This window comes from Epinephelus fuscoguttatus, linkage group LG1 (assembly GCF_011397635.1).
Source record: "Epinephelus fuscoguttatus linkage group LG1, E.fuscoguttatus.final_Chr_v1".
NCBI lineage: Eukaryota > Metazoa > Chordata > Actinopteri > Perciformes > Serranidae > Epinephelus > Epinephelus fuscoguttatus.
The window spans coordinates 35,050,292-35,067,707 of NC_064752.1; the positions used below are offsets into that span (position 1 = coordinate 35,050,292).

At 39.9% G+C, this 17,416-nt stretch overlaps 2 protein-coding genes across 2 annotated transcripts; both read right to left on the reverse strand.

Annotated features, from left to right (window-relative positions):
- Window positions 1-1,259: 1,259 nt before the first annotated feature.
- On the reverse strand, window positions 1,260-5,845 carry cd8b (cd8 beta). The gene is made up of 7 exons (XM_049574692.1): window positions 5,716-5,845; window positions 4,054-4,407; window positions 3,071-3,163; window positions 2,404-2,493; window positions 2,224-2,257; window positions 2,038-2,089; window positions 1,260-1,857 (listed from the first exon to the last, which is right to left on the reverse strand). Exons 1-6 carry the CDS (start codon window positions 5,768-5,770, stop codon window positions 2,080-2,082), a joined length of 636 nt encoding a protein of 211 aa, XP_049430649.1. The 5' UTR covers window positions 5,771-5,845; the 3' UTR covers window positions 1,260-1,857; window positions 2,038-2,079.
- Window positions 5,846-10,076: 4,231 nt separating this feature from the next.
- zmat1 (zinc finger matrin-type 1) lies at window positions 10,077-17,181 on the reverse strand. The gene is made up of 7 exons (XM_049574651.1): window positions 17,015-17,181; window positions 14,418-14,524; window positions 14,231-14,314; window positions 13,792-13,927; window positions 13,378-13,671; window positions 12,590-12,680; window positions 10,077-11,613 (listed from the first exon to the last, which is right to left on the reverse strand). Exons 1-7 carry the CDS (start codon window positions 17,151-17,153, stop codon window positions 10,635-10,637), a joined length of 1,830 nt encoding a protein of 609 aa, XP_049430608.1. The 5' UTR covers window positions 17,154-17,181; the 3' UTR covers window positions 10,077-10,634.
- Window positions 17,182-17,416: the final 235 nt, after the last annotated feature.

Here is a 17,416-nt window from a genome sequence, read left to right on the forward strand (position 1 = left end):
ACTCTAACCCTTCATTATCACAGCTTAATGCCTAGCCCCAACCCTTACCTAAAGCCAATTCAAGCCTGAACCTTAAATCCAAGTCTGAATTCTCAAACAGGTCTTTAAAGGTCAGTCTGAAGGTGAAGTGAAGGTCCTCACTTTCCAAAAATGTCCTCACTCTCAAGGTCTAAAACTCAAACTGCATCTCACAAACATTTATGGAAAAGTACACACATGCATGCATAGTCAACAGTGATGTATCTTGTATCTTATTTTTATATATATCCAATAAAACACACTGCAACAAGAAGTGTCTGAGAGTTTTTATCTTAATTTTTTCTTACTCTCATTTCAAAACTGTAACGCTCTTTCTGTCATTCGCTCTCTGTCTCTCTCTCTGTGTCTCTGTCAGTGCTTGTGGTTCGGTCTGTGGTATTTTTGTGGTCTTTTTGTTTCGGAGACTAGATGAAGAGCTCAAAGCTGAGCGAAGCGATAGTATCTCAGTGAACACGGCTCTGCCTCTCCTCTCTTCTCTGACACACAGGAAAGGGTCGCGCACACTCCCAGAGACCTGAACAACCACCAACTCAGTCGTTTCTTCACACTCCTCAATCGCACAGGTGTGCGTGTGTGTGTGTGTGTGTGTGTTTGTGTGTGTGTGAGAGAGAGAGAGAGAGAGAGAGAGAGGGGTAAGAGATACACACACTTTGCTGTAAAACAACTTTGTAGCCTGTATTTTAAGATGATAACAACAAAGCTTGTTGGCACATACTGTCAGTATTTCAACAGAAACTGAATATGATGCAAGTTTACACATCAAAGGTAGAGGAAGAAACCAAACCCTGTCACTCACCTACTCAACTTCCGCAAAACACAATATTGACAATGGATGTACAACACCCACTTCCAAAACTCTTTCTCTTCTTTTCCATATACGTGCACTGAAATGACATGACACAACACTACGCAACACTACAAACACTTTAAAAGAGGAGTTCTTGGCTATCTGCAATATTCATAACTGTCACTGGAGACAAATGCAGCATTTCTCCTCTAGGTTATACCTGTATCATTCCTGCTGTTGCACAAGTGCCCTTGAGCAACATGTCAAACCCAAACTGTCATAATTCTGTGGGTAACTCTGCATGTGGCACATATCTGTATGTGAAAGAGGCACGAATCCTTCAAAATAATGTTTAAGATGTCTTTAGTAACAAATAAAAACATGTCAATGACCTTTAAAAAGAAGAAAGTCAGCAAATTAATGGTTGGAAATATACAATTTTATTGACTTGACAGAATTATGCTCACAGAAAAAAAATCAACTTGACAGTGCTGTTTTAAACAAAACATTTGATAATACTATGAAAGAGAAAAGACAAATAAATACGGAAGAGAAAAAAAGCAAATCAGCAAATACTGTATTTTAGTTCATCTGTTTATTGTTTCATGTGCATTTTGTAAGTAAATAAAAACATGAGGTTTGGGCTTCAATTAAAAAAACAACAACAACTGCCCTGCCCCCTCTTGTTCTGATTTAAAAGTTATCTAAAAACCGAAGCTACAGATCACAAACCTGCTGCAATGAAAAATCATCTTGATAAATGATGATGTCATCTGCATATTGACATGTCAAAAAGTATTTTAGGTGAAAAGTTACCGCACAGAGCTCCAAACTGATGGCACCGGAGCTATCTTTTAATATATGTCACAAAAAAACACAGTCAATATATTACAATATGTTACACGGCTACTGCTCTTGAGAACAAAACTTGCGCACATTTTGCTGTTGAAGCGCTGGTAGTTAGCAGAGTTTATCTTCAGGGGTCTTCATGTCCTTCATTTGCCGCCGGCTCAAGTGAAGCACTTCAGGCCCTGCAATCACAGAGCCAGGCGTTAGTGTGTATAAACGATTTTTAATATTCCTACTGCACAGGCCTCTGGGTAAAGTACAAATTGTAGCAGTTGTATATACATTTTGTATGGTGATAAATATCCCACAAACAAAAAATGTTTTATGTTTGAATAAATATATGACACCCATAAGGTACATACTTTGAGTCAGATATAAGCTGTAGATCCAGTGCCTCGGGTCGTCTACCTCCTCCTTAATAGTGAAAAACAAAAGAAAGAGAATGAAGTTTGGAACATAATGTGAAGAAGAAGAATCCAAAAAGTTACAGTTTTTGTTTATACAGGGAAAATTAAAGATCTGTTCAGCATTTGCAGCAAACTACTTACTTCGCAAAGTGGTGTCGACACTTTTTGGGTAGCCCTATAAGCAAGAATATGCACAAACGTAAGAGAAAACACTTCAGAGATATAACACAATATTTTTTTACTTTTAAAGTTCAAAAGTGTTCGACTAGTTTGACAACCATTCGTGAGCAAAATGTGCTGAATCGCTGGAGGACTACTCACGGCTGAAGTAGTACAGTGTGCAGATAAGAGCTAAAGCCAGGCCCGCCAGAAGTCCAACCAACGGCCACAGCACCAGGGAGCCACAGCCATCTGGAACAAACATATATGGTTTTATTTAGATGTATGTAGCTTGCTGCATCGTAGCCAGGTGAAACAAAACAATCATTACGTGGTTATATCTTTCAGCACAATCTGTTATTACATCATCTTCTATTATGTCAAAATAATGTGGTTGAGAGCGCAAGATTTATAAATGGTTAATGGACTGCATTTATATAGCGCTTTTCTAGTCTTAGTGACTGCTCAAAGCGCCATTTACCCACTCACGCACACATTCATACACTGGTGGCTGAGGCTACTATACAAGGTGGCACCATCAGATACCACAACCAAGACCTCACACACAGATGGGCAGCCATCAAAAGCAATTTGAAGTTCAGTATCTTGCCTAAGGACACTTCGATATGTAGACTGCAAGGGTCAGGGACTGACCTTCCAACTGGAATATGGCCACTTTACCTCCTGAATCTCCACCAATATTTATATTCATAGACAAAAACGCTTGTACATCATAACACACATATAACATCACATTTGTAAGCAGCAGAGCGTCATACAAATTTCACACTGCCACATTAACATTATAAAAAAAATTCTAATAACTTACCCTGTGGAGAATTCTTCTTAGGACAGCGACAAACTGGTTTTACTGGTGGTTTGGGTTTGTTTTTTGGCTTTGGCGGTAATGTTGGAGGGATCACTGTAAGATAAATACCAAACAACCATAAAGACAAATCATTACTTAACAGCAGTGACAAATATAAAGAACCTTTCAGGGAGAGATTAAAGAAAAACCTAGTAATTTTTTAACCCGTCCCATTTTTAACCATCGTTATCCATCACAAAAAAAAAAAAAAAAAAAAGATCCAGACCAGGATCTCATTTAACAAATCCTCTCTACAAATTCATCATGTACGTCGTCTGTCTGTGTGTGACTCTCCAGCGCAGTCCTATCAGGCCAGTGGACAGGTATTGTTCAGATTCCTTTTTTTCTTTTTCAGCTCGTAAACTTTCATATGTTGATGAATACATTTTACACACACATCTAAATAGTTTGATCTATTGCGACTATGTCATTTTCTTTTCGTCCATGATGTAAAAACTTTTTACTATTTCTTTTACTCTACATTAAATCTGCATCCATGTTGACAAGCGGCACCAGTTGTATTGGACTGCCACACCCAGATAAGCAAGAGAAATTATGAGAAGCTCCAAGATTTTTTTAATTTAATAACTCTGGAGAAAAGGAATAAACACATCACATTTTAAACTATTATTGAGGGATGGTAGGCAGTGAGGAGGTGTAGTTCATGAAACATACTTAGAGAGGGGGACATGAGACAAACTCAAAATGGAGACGCTGCAGTTACATGGTACGTGATATCATATTGTTATTGGAAGTGACAATCTTCTTTTTAAAATAAATCTTAATATATTGAGTAAGATGTCACAATGCACCAGATTTAGATGCAGAGGGTGCATTTAGCCCCTTAAATCATTAACTCTCTCACTTAACTCTCACTGCCGCTTGATATTTCACTTAATATTTCACTGCTGGAAATGAAGCGCTTGAGATTTCAGCATACAAACCTCCTGGCCGAAGAAGAATCCCTGACTTCCACATTTCCATGTTTTTCCTGCCCTTGAGAACACAAGAATAAATCCCTGCGTCCTTCTCTGTCACATTGGTGATTCGTAGCGTAAAGGACACACTGCTCCTCCTGCTTATTTTGAACCGAGCCATGTCCACACCATCCCCGTAGGTATCACGGTCAGCGTTGTTGCATTTGCCAATGTACTGTACTTGGAGATGGTTGGACATAGTGCGGAACCAGTAGACGTAGTCACAGGTGATGTTAGTGCAGTCACACTCCATAATCTCTGTACCGAGGATCTGAGGATAAAGAACCTTGACAGGTTCTTGTTGCAGAACCTGGCCTGAACCTAGAAGTAGAAAGAGAGGGATGTTTGAGATTTCGACAGACGCATGCTTATAGTACACTGAACAACTCCTACAAACCAGTATGTTCAGGGTCGTATATCGTTAACTGCCTTGTTACAAAGTCAGGGCCAAACATCCAAACTCCTACGAATTATGTATTATTAAAAAATGTTATTTAATTTCGTTTTGATGTCTCAAGCCGACCTGTCCATCATTTGGTGTTTAGAAAGGTTGGAGGAAAATCCCTAAGACCCAGTGCATCTGCCGTTTCTCCTCACAAAATTAAGACTAATTAAGTAAAAGCACATACAAGGAGGCCTACTCGTGCTTCAAGCAAAAAAGAAGAAATCACAAACATCACAAACTGGCGGTATGATACAGAAACTCCACAACTATCACCAAAAGTGTTGCAAGAATGGAAATGAAGCAGAACTATGAAGAAACCTCTCGTACATACTTCAAACTCTGTGAAGGTGACATTTTGACATTGCTATATTGGGAGACTGATTTATTGTTCCTTCGCTGGAAGAGCTATTTCATCTAATTTTAGATTCAGTTCTAATGCCTGCTGTGTGTGTCTTTGAGTCAGATATGTAGGCACATACCTGTTGCAATCAATAGTCTTATGAAATATCTACAGATGAGCAGAGATTTAAAGGATTCCAGTGTGCAAAAGTCTCACTCGTAGTCGAGTCTTTGGATGATCATTTCGCTCTGCCCAACATGAAATGCACAAATTGCGTGACGTTCTATAATACACCTATTGTTTTAATTTTTATCTAATGAGTTGCGCCACACAGTACAAATTAATTTCATTGCCTTGACAGAGCAACAACACATATAAAAAACAAATGTAAATTGATATGGAGCGATCGCAGAGGCCAAACATGTAGTGTACTGTTAACTTCATTTATCATCATTGTACCTAATCCACATTGTACACATTACATTGATGTAACAGTATCAATAACTTAGACCAGTATAGTTGTTTATTCTGAGATATACCATCATAGCTGCTTGCATGGAAGTTTGACCATAACAGTTTTAACAAATGAACCTACGGTTGTATCACTGTACTTGTTCTGTTTAAATCGTCTGTGTCATCTGCTGGACTATTAAAAACAAATTTCACCTTTAAGTACAAACTATGGTTATGGCTGTATTAGATGCATGTACATAAAATTTAAGTTAAACATCAGACCAACTTCAGTTTGAGAAGACAACAACACATCCCTCGCTTCAGGCCCCTAAGTATCGATGTCGAGAATGCTTGAGGCATACGCGACGATAGGGGAACTTAGTGGTCTTACCTGATGTCCACAGCGATGCTGTCAACAGTGTCCATGCCAGTAGCAGGAGGATCATTTTGTCCGGATGCCAGTCTGTGTACGTGCCTGTGAATCCGAAGTGGTAGCTGAGATACAGTGCTGATAGTTTCTTTTCCTGCTAACTATCTGACAGAGATGATGAGAGGAACTGAGCTGACAGGGCCCTGTGTCGTCAAGGTAACACCCCAGTGTGACACACACAGGGCCTATCAGAGTGGGCTAAAGTACTAATACACACACACACACAAACACACACACACACACACACACACACACACACACACACACACAACTGGAAAAAAATACTAAATTTGAAATGTGCATAAAACATCACAGACAACTTGCAGAAAGGGTAAGATATTAAGAATATACAACATGCGATTCTGACATTCACGACTCCGTTTACTTAAAAGTATAAAAAGTATATACCCGCCAAATAAAACTTTTCACCTCAGAGATGCAGATTTTTAAAAGAGAAAGATGCAGCTCAACATACATGACACACATACAGTGATCATGAAAAACAGCTGAAAATGTGGTGATGTTTGATCCGAGCTTATCATATCAAACAATAAAAAAGTTGTGTATTCACAGAGCAGCAGTTTGCAGTGTTGTGGTCTCTGCCCAGGTGCATGACCTAGAGCTCAGCAGAGTTCTACATATGCAGCTTCATGCCTCACTGTAGTGCACGCCGAGGGAATACCAATGTACAGAGCCTTAACTTCAGGTGCATGAAACGAAGGATCAGTGATACAATTCCTGATCCATAATTCTGTAAATTATTGTTAAATATCCACTGGTGTGTGTGTACAGTCTCTTCAGTTCTGTCTTATAAATTACTTGTTTTTTCAAAACTTAGCCTCGAGTACGGGTATAAAGTGTGTCAAGACATATATTAAGACAGAACGACAACAAAATCCTGTGAGATTTGTGCATGAGAAAGGTAACACAAAGCATTCTTACAAAACAAATCATATACATTCTGAATATTTTGACTTCTACTCTGTGGTAAGAAAAAAAATGTATCAATTCAAATCAGGAAAATGTAATAAAATAGTAACATCACTCAGCTTAGTTTTAGTTGAGTTTGAGTTTCTTTCGGTTGACCATAACTTGTCCAGACTCATTTCTGTCTTGTTATATAAATCCTTATGGAGATAAAATGGAGACATTTACTTTCTAAATTCATTCATTCTGTTCTCAGTGAAAATGCAGGGGCAACGGACCAATGTGTGCGTGCATGTATGTTAAATTTCATCTGGCTTTTACAGACACGACACAAGTAAAGAAGACACATTTAGAAACGTGACTTTTGAATGTTACTTAGGGCTATGCATTAAACAACTTGTCTAATAATCGATTAATTTGTGTCACAAACCGGTAAGGCAAGAGCCTACGGTGATGTCTTCAAATCATTGTCAAATAATGATGATGTAAATCAAAGCTAGAACTCACCACGTTAGTTTTACCTGATGACCGTCTTAAACAATGATCTGATTATTAAAATTGTTGTTGATGAATTTTCTTACAGTTGACTAATCGATTAATAAACCAGCTGTTTTAGTACTACATCTCACAACAAATACTTTTGAATGGATGTGTAAAACACTGAGGCTGATAAGATCACTTAAGTCTTTTTATAAACCCTGAATCATTCAGACTGTCTAAGTGATATCGCAATGCCTTATGGAGGTACGCTGCATTAGAAAGTGTCAGGGAGACACTTAGGTTCCTTGCAGTTGATATCTTATGTAAAAACCTTTCGGTCTGTCAGTCCATATTAAAGCATTATGTCCCATTTTTTAACATTTACATTTTGGGGTGGCCATTCAAAAACTAGAACTGACTATTCAAATGTCCAATTATCTCCAGAACTCAGAATTTTCTTGATAAACCTAGTAAGAGCTTGAATTATCTGACTGTTGTCTGTGGATTGTTCGCCTCTGGATTGTTGTGTGTGTGTGTGTGTGTGTGTGTGTGTGTGTGTGTGTGTGTGTGTGTGTGTGTGTGTGTGTGTGAAAGGTTAGGGCGTAGAACGGTCTGGCGGGGGTCTTAAAGTGAGAGGATGTGGGCTCCCTATAGCTGTACGGGGGTCGAAGACTCGAGCGAGACAGGGAACGAGACCACAGGATTCTTTGAAAACAGGAGATCTCAGGGGGCTTCAGAGCTGCTCTTTACACATCGCTGAGCTAGAAAGCCTTTGTTGGTCTCTCTGCTCCGACGCTTAAAGTCAAAAGCAGCCTTCATTTCTCTTCTCTGCTGCACGCTTCAGCCAATTTTGTTGAAAGTAGTAGTCGCATTTTCAGAAAAGACACTTTACATCCATATTACTACACGTTACAGAATGAAGAGTTTGTTTGCTTCTCCGTGGCACTGCTTTAAACAAAGTCGATATCTCACGTCAGACGTTTCTCATCTTACAGGACTTCTGTAGCAGATTAACACCAACTGTTCTGCCACTTCACATGTTTCCTTTGCTATCAACACTGCTACCTTGAACAGTAATTAAGAAGTCATCTAAGGATTTCAAACAATCATTTAACCTAGGGACACACTAGCAAGTTGTGTCATGCATGTTTTTGTTTCACAACACTTGGCTTGAATCCTGTGATACGAATGTCATTCTGCTCCAACAAGCAATGTGTACAGTTCTGCTCTCAGGATCCTAATACAAATATCTGATATACAGCAATGACTCACACAGATCCAAAACTTCAGTTAGTCCAAATACTGGGCCTCAAAAACCTAACCTTGAACAAATAAGTAGAAGTAGGCCTGTTTGAGCATGTTGTGGAAGGTTTTTATGGCACCAACATCATGAGTATTAATACTAGACCATAATTTTAGATTAAAGCTCCATATCGTCAAACTACCAAAGTTCACATTGGTGTTCTGACTGACATTTGAACGCTCTGGGCTGCCCATGTCAATTGCTTCATCTCAAAAATGCTGCACAATTTAAAAGTAGTGGGCATGGGCATGGAAGTTCGGGATTCTTGATACTACCTGTTAAATCACATGGTCACATTACTTTTCTTGCCCCACTTACCCATCCTTATTTAAACATATCAGATTCAAACTTTAAACACAATCTCAACTAGGTGGCATGAACATTACCTGGAGGGTTATCCATAGAAGATTACTGTAACGATTTCATTACACACAATAAAATTCCATTACTTTTCCAAAAGTTTTAAGTTTATTCCATGACCTTTCCAGTCCTAGAAAATGAGTTTGTTGAATTCTGGCTTTTAAAGGTTTTCCATGACCGTGGGAACTCTGCACTCAAAGATTAAGTTTTGCAAGGTGGTCCACAAACCACCCAGCTGATATTTAAAGAGATAAAGAGTAGTGTAAGGACAATACATTTTTTTTTAGGAATAAAGGCCAATTTATGGATTCAACGTATGCATGATCACAAGGGTGTGTGTTGTATCCACCCACGTCCACAAGGGTCCACAAAGACCTCCTTACAGCCTGTTTTTTGTGACTTGCAGACAATATGCACGCAAGCACGCTGACTGCGAATGCTCCGATCTCTTGTTCCACACTCCAGTCCAGTCTAAAACACTGTGGTCAAACCGGCCTCAGCCACCTCATCAAGTTAAGGTCAGTTTTAAGTTGGATTTTTGACAGATATTTACTCTAGTCCTTGTAGCCTCCTTCTTTTTTTCAGTCTCATCCGATGTCAGCAGTAGCGGGACAGGACAGTCATCTCACCTCCCAGCCCCCCATGTTTACTGCTGAAATGGACCCTCAATTATAATAAATAGAACCACATGCTGTCTGCAGACGTTCAACGCAGAAAGTGTGTCGGAGCCCTTAGTATGCTGTGCCAAAGAGATCAAACTGAGGTGTGTCCAGCCTATGTATTAGCAGACTCTGTTAGACTATTTTAGAATCTTTAGGTCTATTTACAAGAACTACATTGTTTGAGCGTATCTTTATGAGTCCAGAGGACGAGTGGATACTCAAGTGAATCTCAACATTGCCTCTTTTCAGTCACATTTAAGCGACATAAACAGGTTACATTTGAACATGAAATTTGAAGTTTGTAAGGAGCTGTCCTCATTTGACTCTTTGCACCTGTCTGACCCCAAACATGAGCTGTTTGGATGTGCAAATGCATCCATACCAAATGCACATGAAGACAATGCAGTGTAGACTGACGCAACGTCTACACACTCTCCTTCTTTTTTAAATATAATTCTGACGTGCAGCAGGCAGAGAACTTTTTATGTATTTCATCATTTCTTTTCTGATAGTCGTCTTTCAGCCCTATGTACCTCTGGGTGATGGCAAGCAGAGCCTCAAAAGAAACGAAACAACTAAGCTTCTGATATCTATGTGCTTTTATTTGCTCTACTGATGCTCTGAATGAAGCTCCACAGCGCCAACCACAGGCTGCTAAAGGGATCACAGTCTATTAAATCCTTGTCAGAAGCACAGATACAGAAACATACTGATGCATCAAGAGGTCAAGAGGACTTCTTAAACATTTCAAATGATAGGCAAAAAAAGGAGATCTTAAATATTACAGGAAACAAATTATAACAATGTGCAAATGAATTCAATCAAAAACATGAAGTGTCATAGTGAAAAATAAAGCTATTATAGTTGTTAATATGTGTGAGAAGTTCCTCCAAACACTGAAAAGAGAGGAATTCATTCATTCCTTATGAACACAAATTACCTAAACATGGCTAGCCAGCTAGCACACCTATGGAGAATAACACTTTTGGGCTGTCAGAGCAGAGAGTAAAAACTGCTTTGTTAACTGCTATAAAGATCATTTTAATATAGACAGTTTGTGAGATGTTCAGTGTCATGCTCTTGATAACTTCACGTTTTGCCTAAATGTCAGCAGTTCAACAGACACAGTCAAACTGGGCCTTCTCAGTTTAACAGCCCAGAATGGAGTCATCCCATAGTTTCTCCTCCTCTGTTCTAGTGTCCACTTTCTCTTTCGTTTTCTTCTTCTCTTTCTTGTATTTAGGTTTTGCTGGCTCGTCCTGTCCACCCTCCCCCTGCTCAACATTCATGTCAGCCTGAAAATGCACTTCAGGCTCTTTTCTATTGTCCGTCACATCACCTGGCATTAAATTGTCCATCACCCTTTCCCCTCCTTCCACCTCAAAGTCCTTCTCCCGGGATTTCTTCTCTCGTCTTCTCCGCTTGCCGTGATTTTTGGGCCTTTTTCTCCTCCTCCCTTCCTCTGACTCTCTGGATCCCTCTCTCCTCCTCTCCTCTGAGTCATTACCTCTTCCCCTCCTCCGCCGCTTCCTCCTCTTCTCCTCCTTGTCTGAGTCCTCATCTCTTCCCCTCCTGTCTTTCTCTCTCCTGGGTCTCCGAATTCTCCTCTTTTCTCTGCGCCTGTATTCACTGTCACTGTCACTACTGCTATAGGAGGAGGAATACGAGGAGTAAGATGATGAAGTATACGAGGAGGAGCTCGACTGCTTTCTGGGCCTCCTTCTCTTTGTGGGCCAACTGGTGAACAGAGCAGAGCCTGAGGGTGGGAGGACTGGAGGAGGGCAGTTGTAATTCCAGCCATGGGGCGGCCAGGTAGGGCCCTGGTATGGAGGACGCCACCCTTCCACTGGGTAGTAACCACCAGGGCGGGAGTGATGAGGAGGGTTAGAGGTGGGAGGAAGGCTGGGCATGGGTTTGTTCAGTTCTGTGATATCTCCCTGGTTTAATACTACCTCTTCTTCTTCACCTTCCTCATCCTCCTTTTGTGTGTCATCTGGCAGGAGGACTTGACTGGCCTTGGGGGTGATTCCACGAGCCTTCTGGACTTGAATGTAATCTGCCAGTTCATCTGCAAATGTGCTGTAGTCTTTTGGTTGGGATTTGCACAGGTCCACAACCTTCTTCTCCCTGCTCAAGAACATGCAAATATCAATTAAGTTACTATTCAACTGGGTGATAAATGTTGATGTCACAATAAAGCCCCATGACGTGTTTTTTTAACCACAAAAAACCATACCATCAGCTTATCAAGTGCTGACAGTTAACATGTTAAACCATACTACTTGCACATCCACAGCAATATACACTACGCCATGGGCCTGTGTATATGATAAAAACAGAGGTGGTTTGCAAACTAAATAGTGCAAAATAGAGAAAACTTTAGGACACAATGCTTCGACTTTTAGGGTCTTCCTCAGGCAAACGGTAAGTATAACATGATGCTTGGAATATTTAGTGAGTGGACTAACTTTCATTTACGTTCTTGTGTGTCTTTAGTCCTTAACCTGTACCCAGCTGGGGTTGGATGTGCACACTACCATGGGACTCAACCACACAATTAAAGTGTGGACTGAAAAACAAAACATGAGCTAAAAGCTAAAAAGGCAGTAACACTCATCTGATTGAATGTAAATATAAAAACATCACTTAATGGAGCGGCAGTAGCTCAGTCCATAGGGACTGGGGTTGGGAACTGGAGGGTCACCTATCGAGTCCCCGTCCAGACTAAAATATGGAGCATGGATTGGTGGCTGGAGAGGTGCCAGTTCACCTCCTGGGCACTGCTGAGGTGCCCTTGAGCAAGGCACCGAACCCCCCAACCGCTCAGGGCGCCTCGCCAAGGGCAGCCCCCTCACTCTGACATCTCTCCACTTTGTGCATGTATAGGTCCTGTTTGTGCATGTGTGTGTCTTTTGGACCTGTGTGTAATTGACAAGCAAGAGTGAAAACATTGAATTTCCCCTCAGGGGGATTAATAAAGTAAATAAACTTAAACTTAATGTTGCCGAAGTTCTAGAAAGGCAAGCTGAAGTACAGTGGATTATTTTAAGTGCAGCATAAATGACACAGTGACAGTGTGATGGTGTGTTTGTCTTGATCTTACCTAATCTGGTGTTTGTTTCCTTGCATGTGGGCCTGGTACATCTCCACAGAATTAAACTGCACACTACACATCTGGCACATCAGGGAGTCGGCTGCAGATGACAGAGAGCGGGTGAGGTGGGAGATGAGGAGGAAAAGACAGTATAACTGATCAAATGATGGCTTATAAACACTAAGATATAGAGCTTCCTTTGCTTTTTTCTGATTGTAGTTAGTTTCTTGTGAGTTTCTAAGTCATGTCCAAATAATAATAACATTGAAATCTTCTCTAGGCTAAAAACGACACAAGACCTAAGATTAATGTTCTGTTTGACTGCGAACAGTCGCTAACTAATTTAACTTGACTATGTTGTAATTTAACATATCCACAGTTGGATTAAAGTTGTTTTGTCAACACCAGTTATTTGTCAGAAGGACGACATCTTCATGGCTGAGGGGATTTGCCGTTTCAAATATCTGTGTATTTTTTTTTATTTTCTTGATCATTAATGTGCTGGTATCGGGCTATGATGCTGTTATCATCCTCTACTGACTTTATTCTCCTTGCATCTCAGTTAGATTGAAGGACACAATGTAGGCTGAATCCTTAGCAGCAGCTCAGGTTCAATTCCAACCTGTCCCTTTGATGAGTTTCATCCCCATTTTCTCTCCCACTTCCCTGACACTCTACTGCTGTTCTATGGCAAAAGTGAAGCCCTAGAAATAATAATCTTAAAATAGACTCAATATCATAATGGGGTCTGATACCCTATTATTCCTGCTTGGCAGAGTGGCAGGACCCTGTGTTACCTTGTTGGACATTGTCTCCGAGCTCTTTGAGCAGCTCCTGTCTGGCATGATTCCTCTGGTGTTTGCGTCCGTTGTAGTGCTGCAGAGCCATCTGAGGATTGTTGAACGAGGCAGCACACAGGGGACAGTACTTGTTAGGATCCGTCAGATCAACCTCTGTGCTGGGGATAGTTGTGGTGGCGGCAGGGTCCGGGAGATGCTCCACACCTCCCTCTGGGTCAGGTTTCTGGTCAGCATCATCAGGCTCCCAAGTCACACTCGGTAAAGTACGGACCTCTGTGTACCTGTCTATGACTGCAACGACAAAATCATTAAGTTAGTTTGTGTTGGACCTTAGGAGGTTAAGCAGAACCTGTTAATCTGTAAACATTAGTATTCACTATTATACTTTTCCATCACACAACCCACACTTGCCTTGGGGCTGGAGACCTTGTTTACGAAGATTTTTTGCATGGACTTTGCCTTCATAGTGTGATTTTGCCACCACGTGGGAGCTAAACACCATGTTACACAGTTCACAGAAATGGTCCTTATCAGTAGTCATGGTCCGCTGCAAAACACAGGCACAAGACTGGCTTTTTAAGAGAAAGATATGTGCTTGAATGTGAAAACAATAAAAGAAGAAGAAAATTATAAAAGAGGTCTTAGATGAGCATCTCTGTGCACCTCTCTCTTATGTGTAATATATTATACTAAGAAGGATATCATTAAAGCTATGGCCCTCAGCCTCCTTACCATTAGATGCTTGCAGCATTATGGTTCATATTTATTACTGTTACACTCACTGCTCAAGATTACAGATTAAGATTGTGCCTAAATATGCAAAGAGTAAAATCTCTAAACGAGTGCTAACCTGGGGCCCTGTGGACTCTTTGCTCGTCTTCTCAGCCTTCCTGGACTGCAGGTACACCTTGAGTTTCTGAGCATGTTTCTTTCCCTGCAGTCGGGGAACACAGGAGACATTATTATACAGGCTCCGACCTTATGAGGTCAATAAAACTGCACCACAGCTCCATGACTGCCTGGAAAGCAGGACACACCTCATAGTGGGACACCCGCTGAGATTCAAAGAGCAGCACAGCCTCACACACATGACAGTAGTCGTCAGTGAGGAGACCCTTCAGCAGCTCCTCTTCACTCTTGTCTCCTGTGTGGCACAATATACGGTCACTGTTACAAGTAGGCTACAGTGAATTAGGCATAATGAACAAATAACGGGCTATTAAATCAGTACATTACATTAATTCTTAACGCTATCTCTGCACACAAAACATACGCTGTTTGCAAGAGATATACATCATAAAAAATCTGCCTCCTCTTTGGCAGATTTTGAGTGATACAGAGACAGATTCGTTTTGGAAAAATTAGAAGCTGCAAAATGCAACATAATTTGTACAATTTTCATTATCTAAATAAAAGAAACGTCTCATCCCACATTCAAAATTATTTTGTCTTTGTAGGCCAGAAATTCTGCCAAGATCAATCTGCCCTGATCAGCAAGAAAAACTGCTTTTTCTGAAACATATACTGTAACAAAAACTTTCTGTGCAATGGAAATTCACCATTTTATAAATTTTACTGAATTCCACATTCATTCAAGATGCAACCACACCCTTTGGCCATATTTTAAGCAACACATTTTCCACTCTATGACATAATTTGCCAAAAGGAGACTCTGGGACAGAGATAAACTAGGTGATCCTTCTTTCATTAAAATTCCTAAACGGACACAAAACTGCTACTGTGCAATACAGCAATATCGCTTAACATCTGCAGCATATACTGTTACTATGTGAGAAAATTGTGGTTTTATGCTTGACTGCATTCAGTCTGCTTACTCAATGCCTGATGCATATGTCTCACACTGCACTTCTGCATTCATGTAATGCTGAATGATTTGCCCTGAAAGCATCAATGAAATATAACATGCTCCACTCATATTCACTTGAATCACTTGAATTATTTAACACTCAAACATTTGGAACATCTTTCAATAACACTATCAATAAATATTTGGTAATATCTCAACTGTTTGGGCAAAGATTTGGTTATTAGTGTGGCTATTTATCCAAAATTGAGAAGAATCAGTTTGTGAGCTTCATTTTAAGAGATTAAATTAAAATTACAGTAATAAGTAAGGACTGAGATATTACTGTGAAACTTAATATGTTTACATCCTTGCTGCCAATAATGGTTTGTAGTATGATTTTACACTCTATGCTGTATTGATCTGATCATCAGATAGGACTGATAAATACACTTTTACAACTAATGGTGACTAAAAGTTTGTAACTAAAGCAACAATAATCAGTCAATTACTCCCATAGTGAGTCCATGAAAATAAATAAATAAATAAATACCTGTTTAAAATCAATTACCTTGTCATGTTAATTAATTTGTTAAAAGAAATGTTAGTGACAGTGTCTTATCTGCAAAGATGTGCTCACTTTTCCTCTGTATATAAGTACAGTATATATGTAATTTCAATTGTCACCGGATAAGTAACTGAAAAAAAAAAAAAAAAAAAATCAAAATATAACTACAATATTGATCAACACTGACAATTACCTTAGATTAAATAAAACTGAGATTAAGTAAACTAAAGCACTGAAATGAAGTGCTATATTTTCAAGTTTTGATTCACAATACTTAAAGTGTGTTGGCACAATTTAAGCTTGCCAACTTCTCCAACGTAAAACAATAATTATATACTAAAACAGCATATCCCTCTGTACTCCGCACAATAACAGCTGCCATGAATTAAAGCTGCCTTGAATAAAATAATTAACAGACACGCTGGTACTGGCCTAAATAGCCAAGTGTGCTGATACATTTCAAATACTGTACTTACCAAATGATAATCACAGTAGCAGTTACCAAGAGAACAGAGACTGTAGGTACTGTATCTCAAATTACGTGTACAATGTTTAACCCTATCTTATCATGCCACTGGTGACCAAGACCACCAAGTGAGGGACAGATTGACATTTTTAAGGTCAGACTGACTGACAAATCAGCTGATGAGGTCTTATATGATTCAAACTCACTGTCAACCTGACAATACTAGTTATGTCTTTATACACAACAAGCTATATTTGACTGTAATTGTTTCCACTAGCTGGTGTGTTGCTCCATTGATCTGACTAGTAACATTAAGTATTAATTAAATTGCCATCAGTAGCCAGAGTGAGGGTTAAATTAATATCTCTAAACTGTATTAAGTTATTGGCTGGCCTCCGTTACCAAAACACGCTAGCTGTCCTACCAGTTAACCTTCACCACTGGTTTGTGACCAGTTCAAACCAAAAGGCACTTTGGGCTGGGGACTGAGTTAGCTCGCAGTACAGTCAACGTTAGCAACTGGCCAACCATTTCCGGACCTAGGAAACGACCTGGCTGGATTTAGACTTTTTAATGGGCGATATCGTTTACAGCTCATGTACGCAAGGACCGCTATAAAATATTCACCAACTCTTGACGTTACAGCGACCGTTAGAAAGTTAATATTAGCGTATTTAGCTAAGGAGCTAGCTCACTCGACTGTTGAGCTGGCTAACCAGTTAGCTAAAAAAGCTAACGTTGGCTCGGCAGGCAGCACACCATACGGCTGAATTCTCACGTTCTAGACAAAACTCACCTTCAACCTGGGTGCTATCTATTTTAGTGTTTATTACTGTGTCAGCATCTGTGACAGAAGCCGCGTTAGGTGCACTAGTAGTGTTATATTGAGCGTCTGACTCCGCAAGCTGCAGAGTACAGACACTTCTGTCGTCCATGTTTTGCCCTAGCTGTTTGGTGCATGCGCAGTGACGCCGTAGTATTTTTGGCGTTGGCTCTGAGGGATAATCCAGACTGTACTGTATACTGTATACTTTATATATACTGTGTACTTTATACTATATAACGTGTACAGTCTGTACTTTGTACTATATAACGTGTACAGTCTGTACTTTGTACTAGCTATATTTACAGTCTATGCGCTATTTACAGTCTATACTATATAACATACACCGTTTATGTGCTGTATACTGTATACACA

Bases quoted from the DNA above. Each gene is read 5' to 3' on its own strand.
- cd8b (XM_049574692.1), bottom strand. From the start codon at position 5,770: ATGATCCTCCTGCTACTGGCATGGACACTGTTGACAGCATCGCTGTGG. The intron at 3,164-4,053 runs GTTTGTATGCTG...TTTATCTTACAG, and splicing joins GATTCTTCTTCGGCCAGGAG to TGATCCCTCCAACATTACCG. The intron at 2,494-3,070 runs GTAAGTTATTAG...TGTTTGTTCCAG, and splicing joins TAAGAAGAATTCTCCACAGG to ATGGCTGTGGCTCCCTGGTG.
- zmat1 (XM_049574651.1), bottom strand. From the start codon at position 17,153: ATGGACGACAGAAGTGTCTGTACTCTGCAGCTTGCGGAGTCAGACGCT. The intron at 14,315-14,417 runs GTGTGTCCTGCT...CCCCGACTGCAG, and splicing joins AGCGGGTGTCCCACTATGAG to GGAAAGAAACATGCTCAGAA. The intron at 12,681-13,377 runs GTAACACAGGGT...TGTCATCTGCAG, and splicing joins CGGAGACAATGTCCAACAAG to CCGACTCCCTGATGTGCCAG.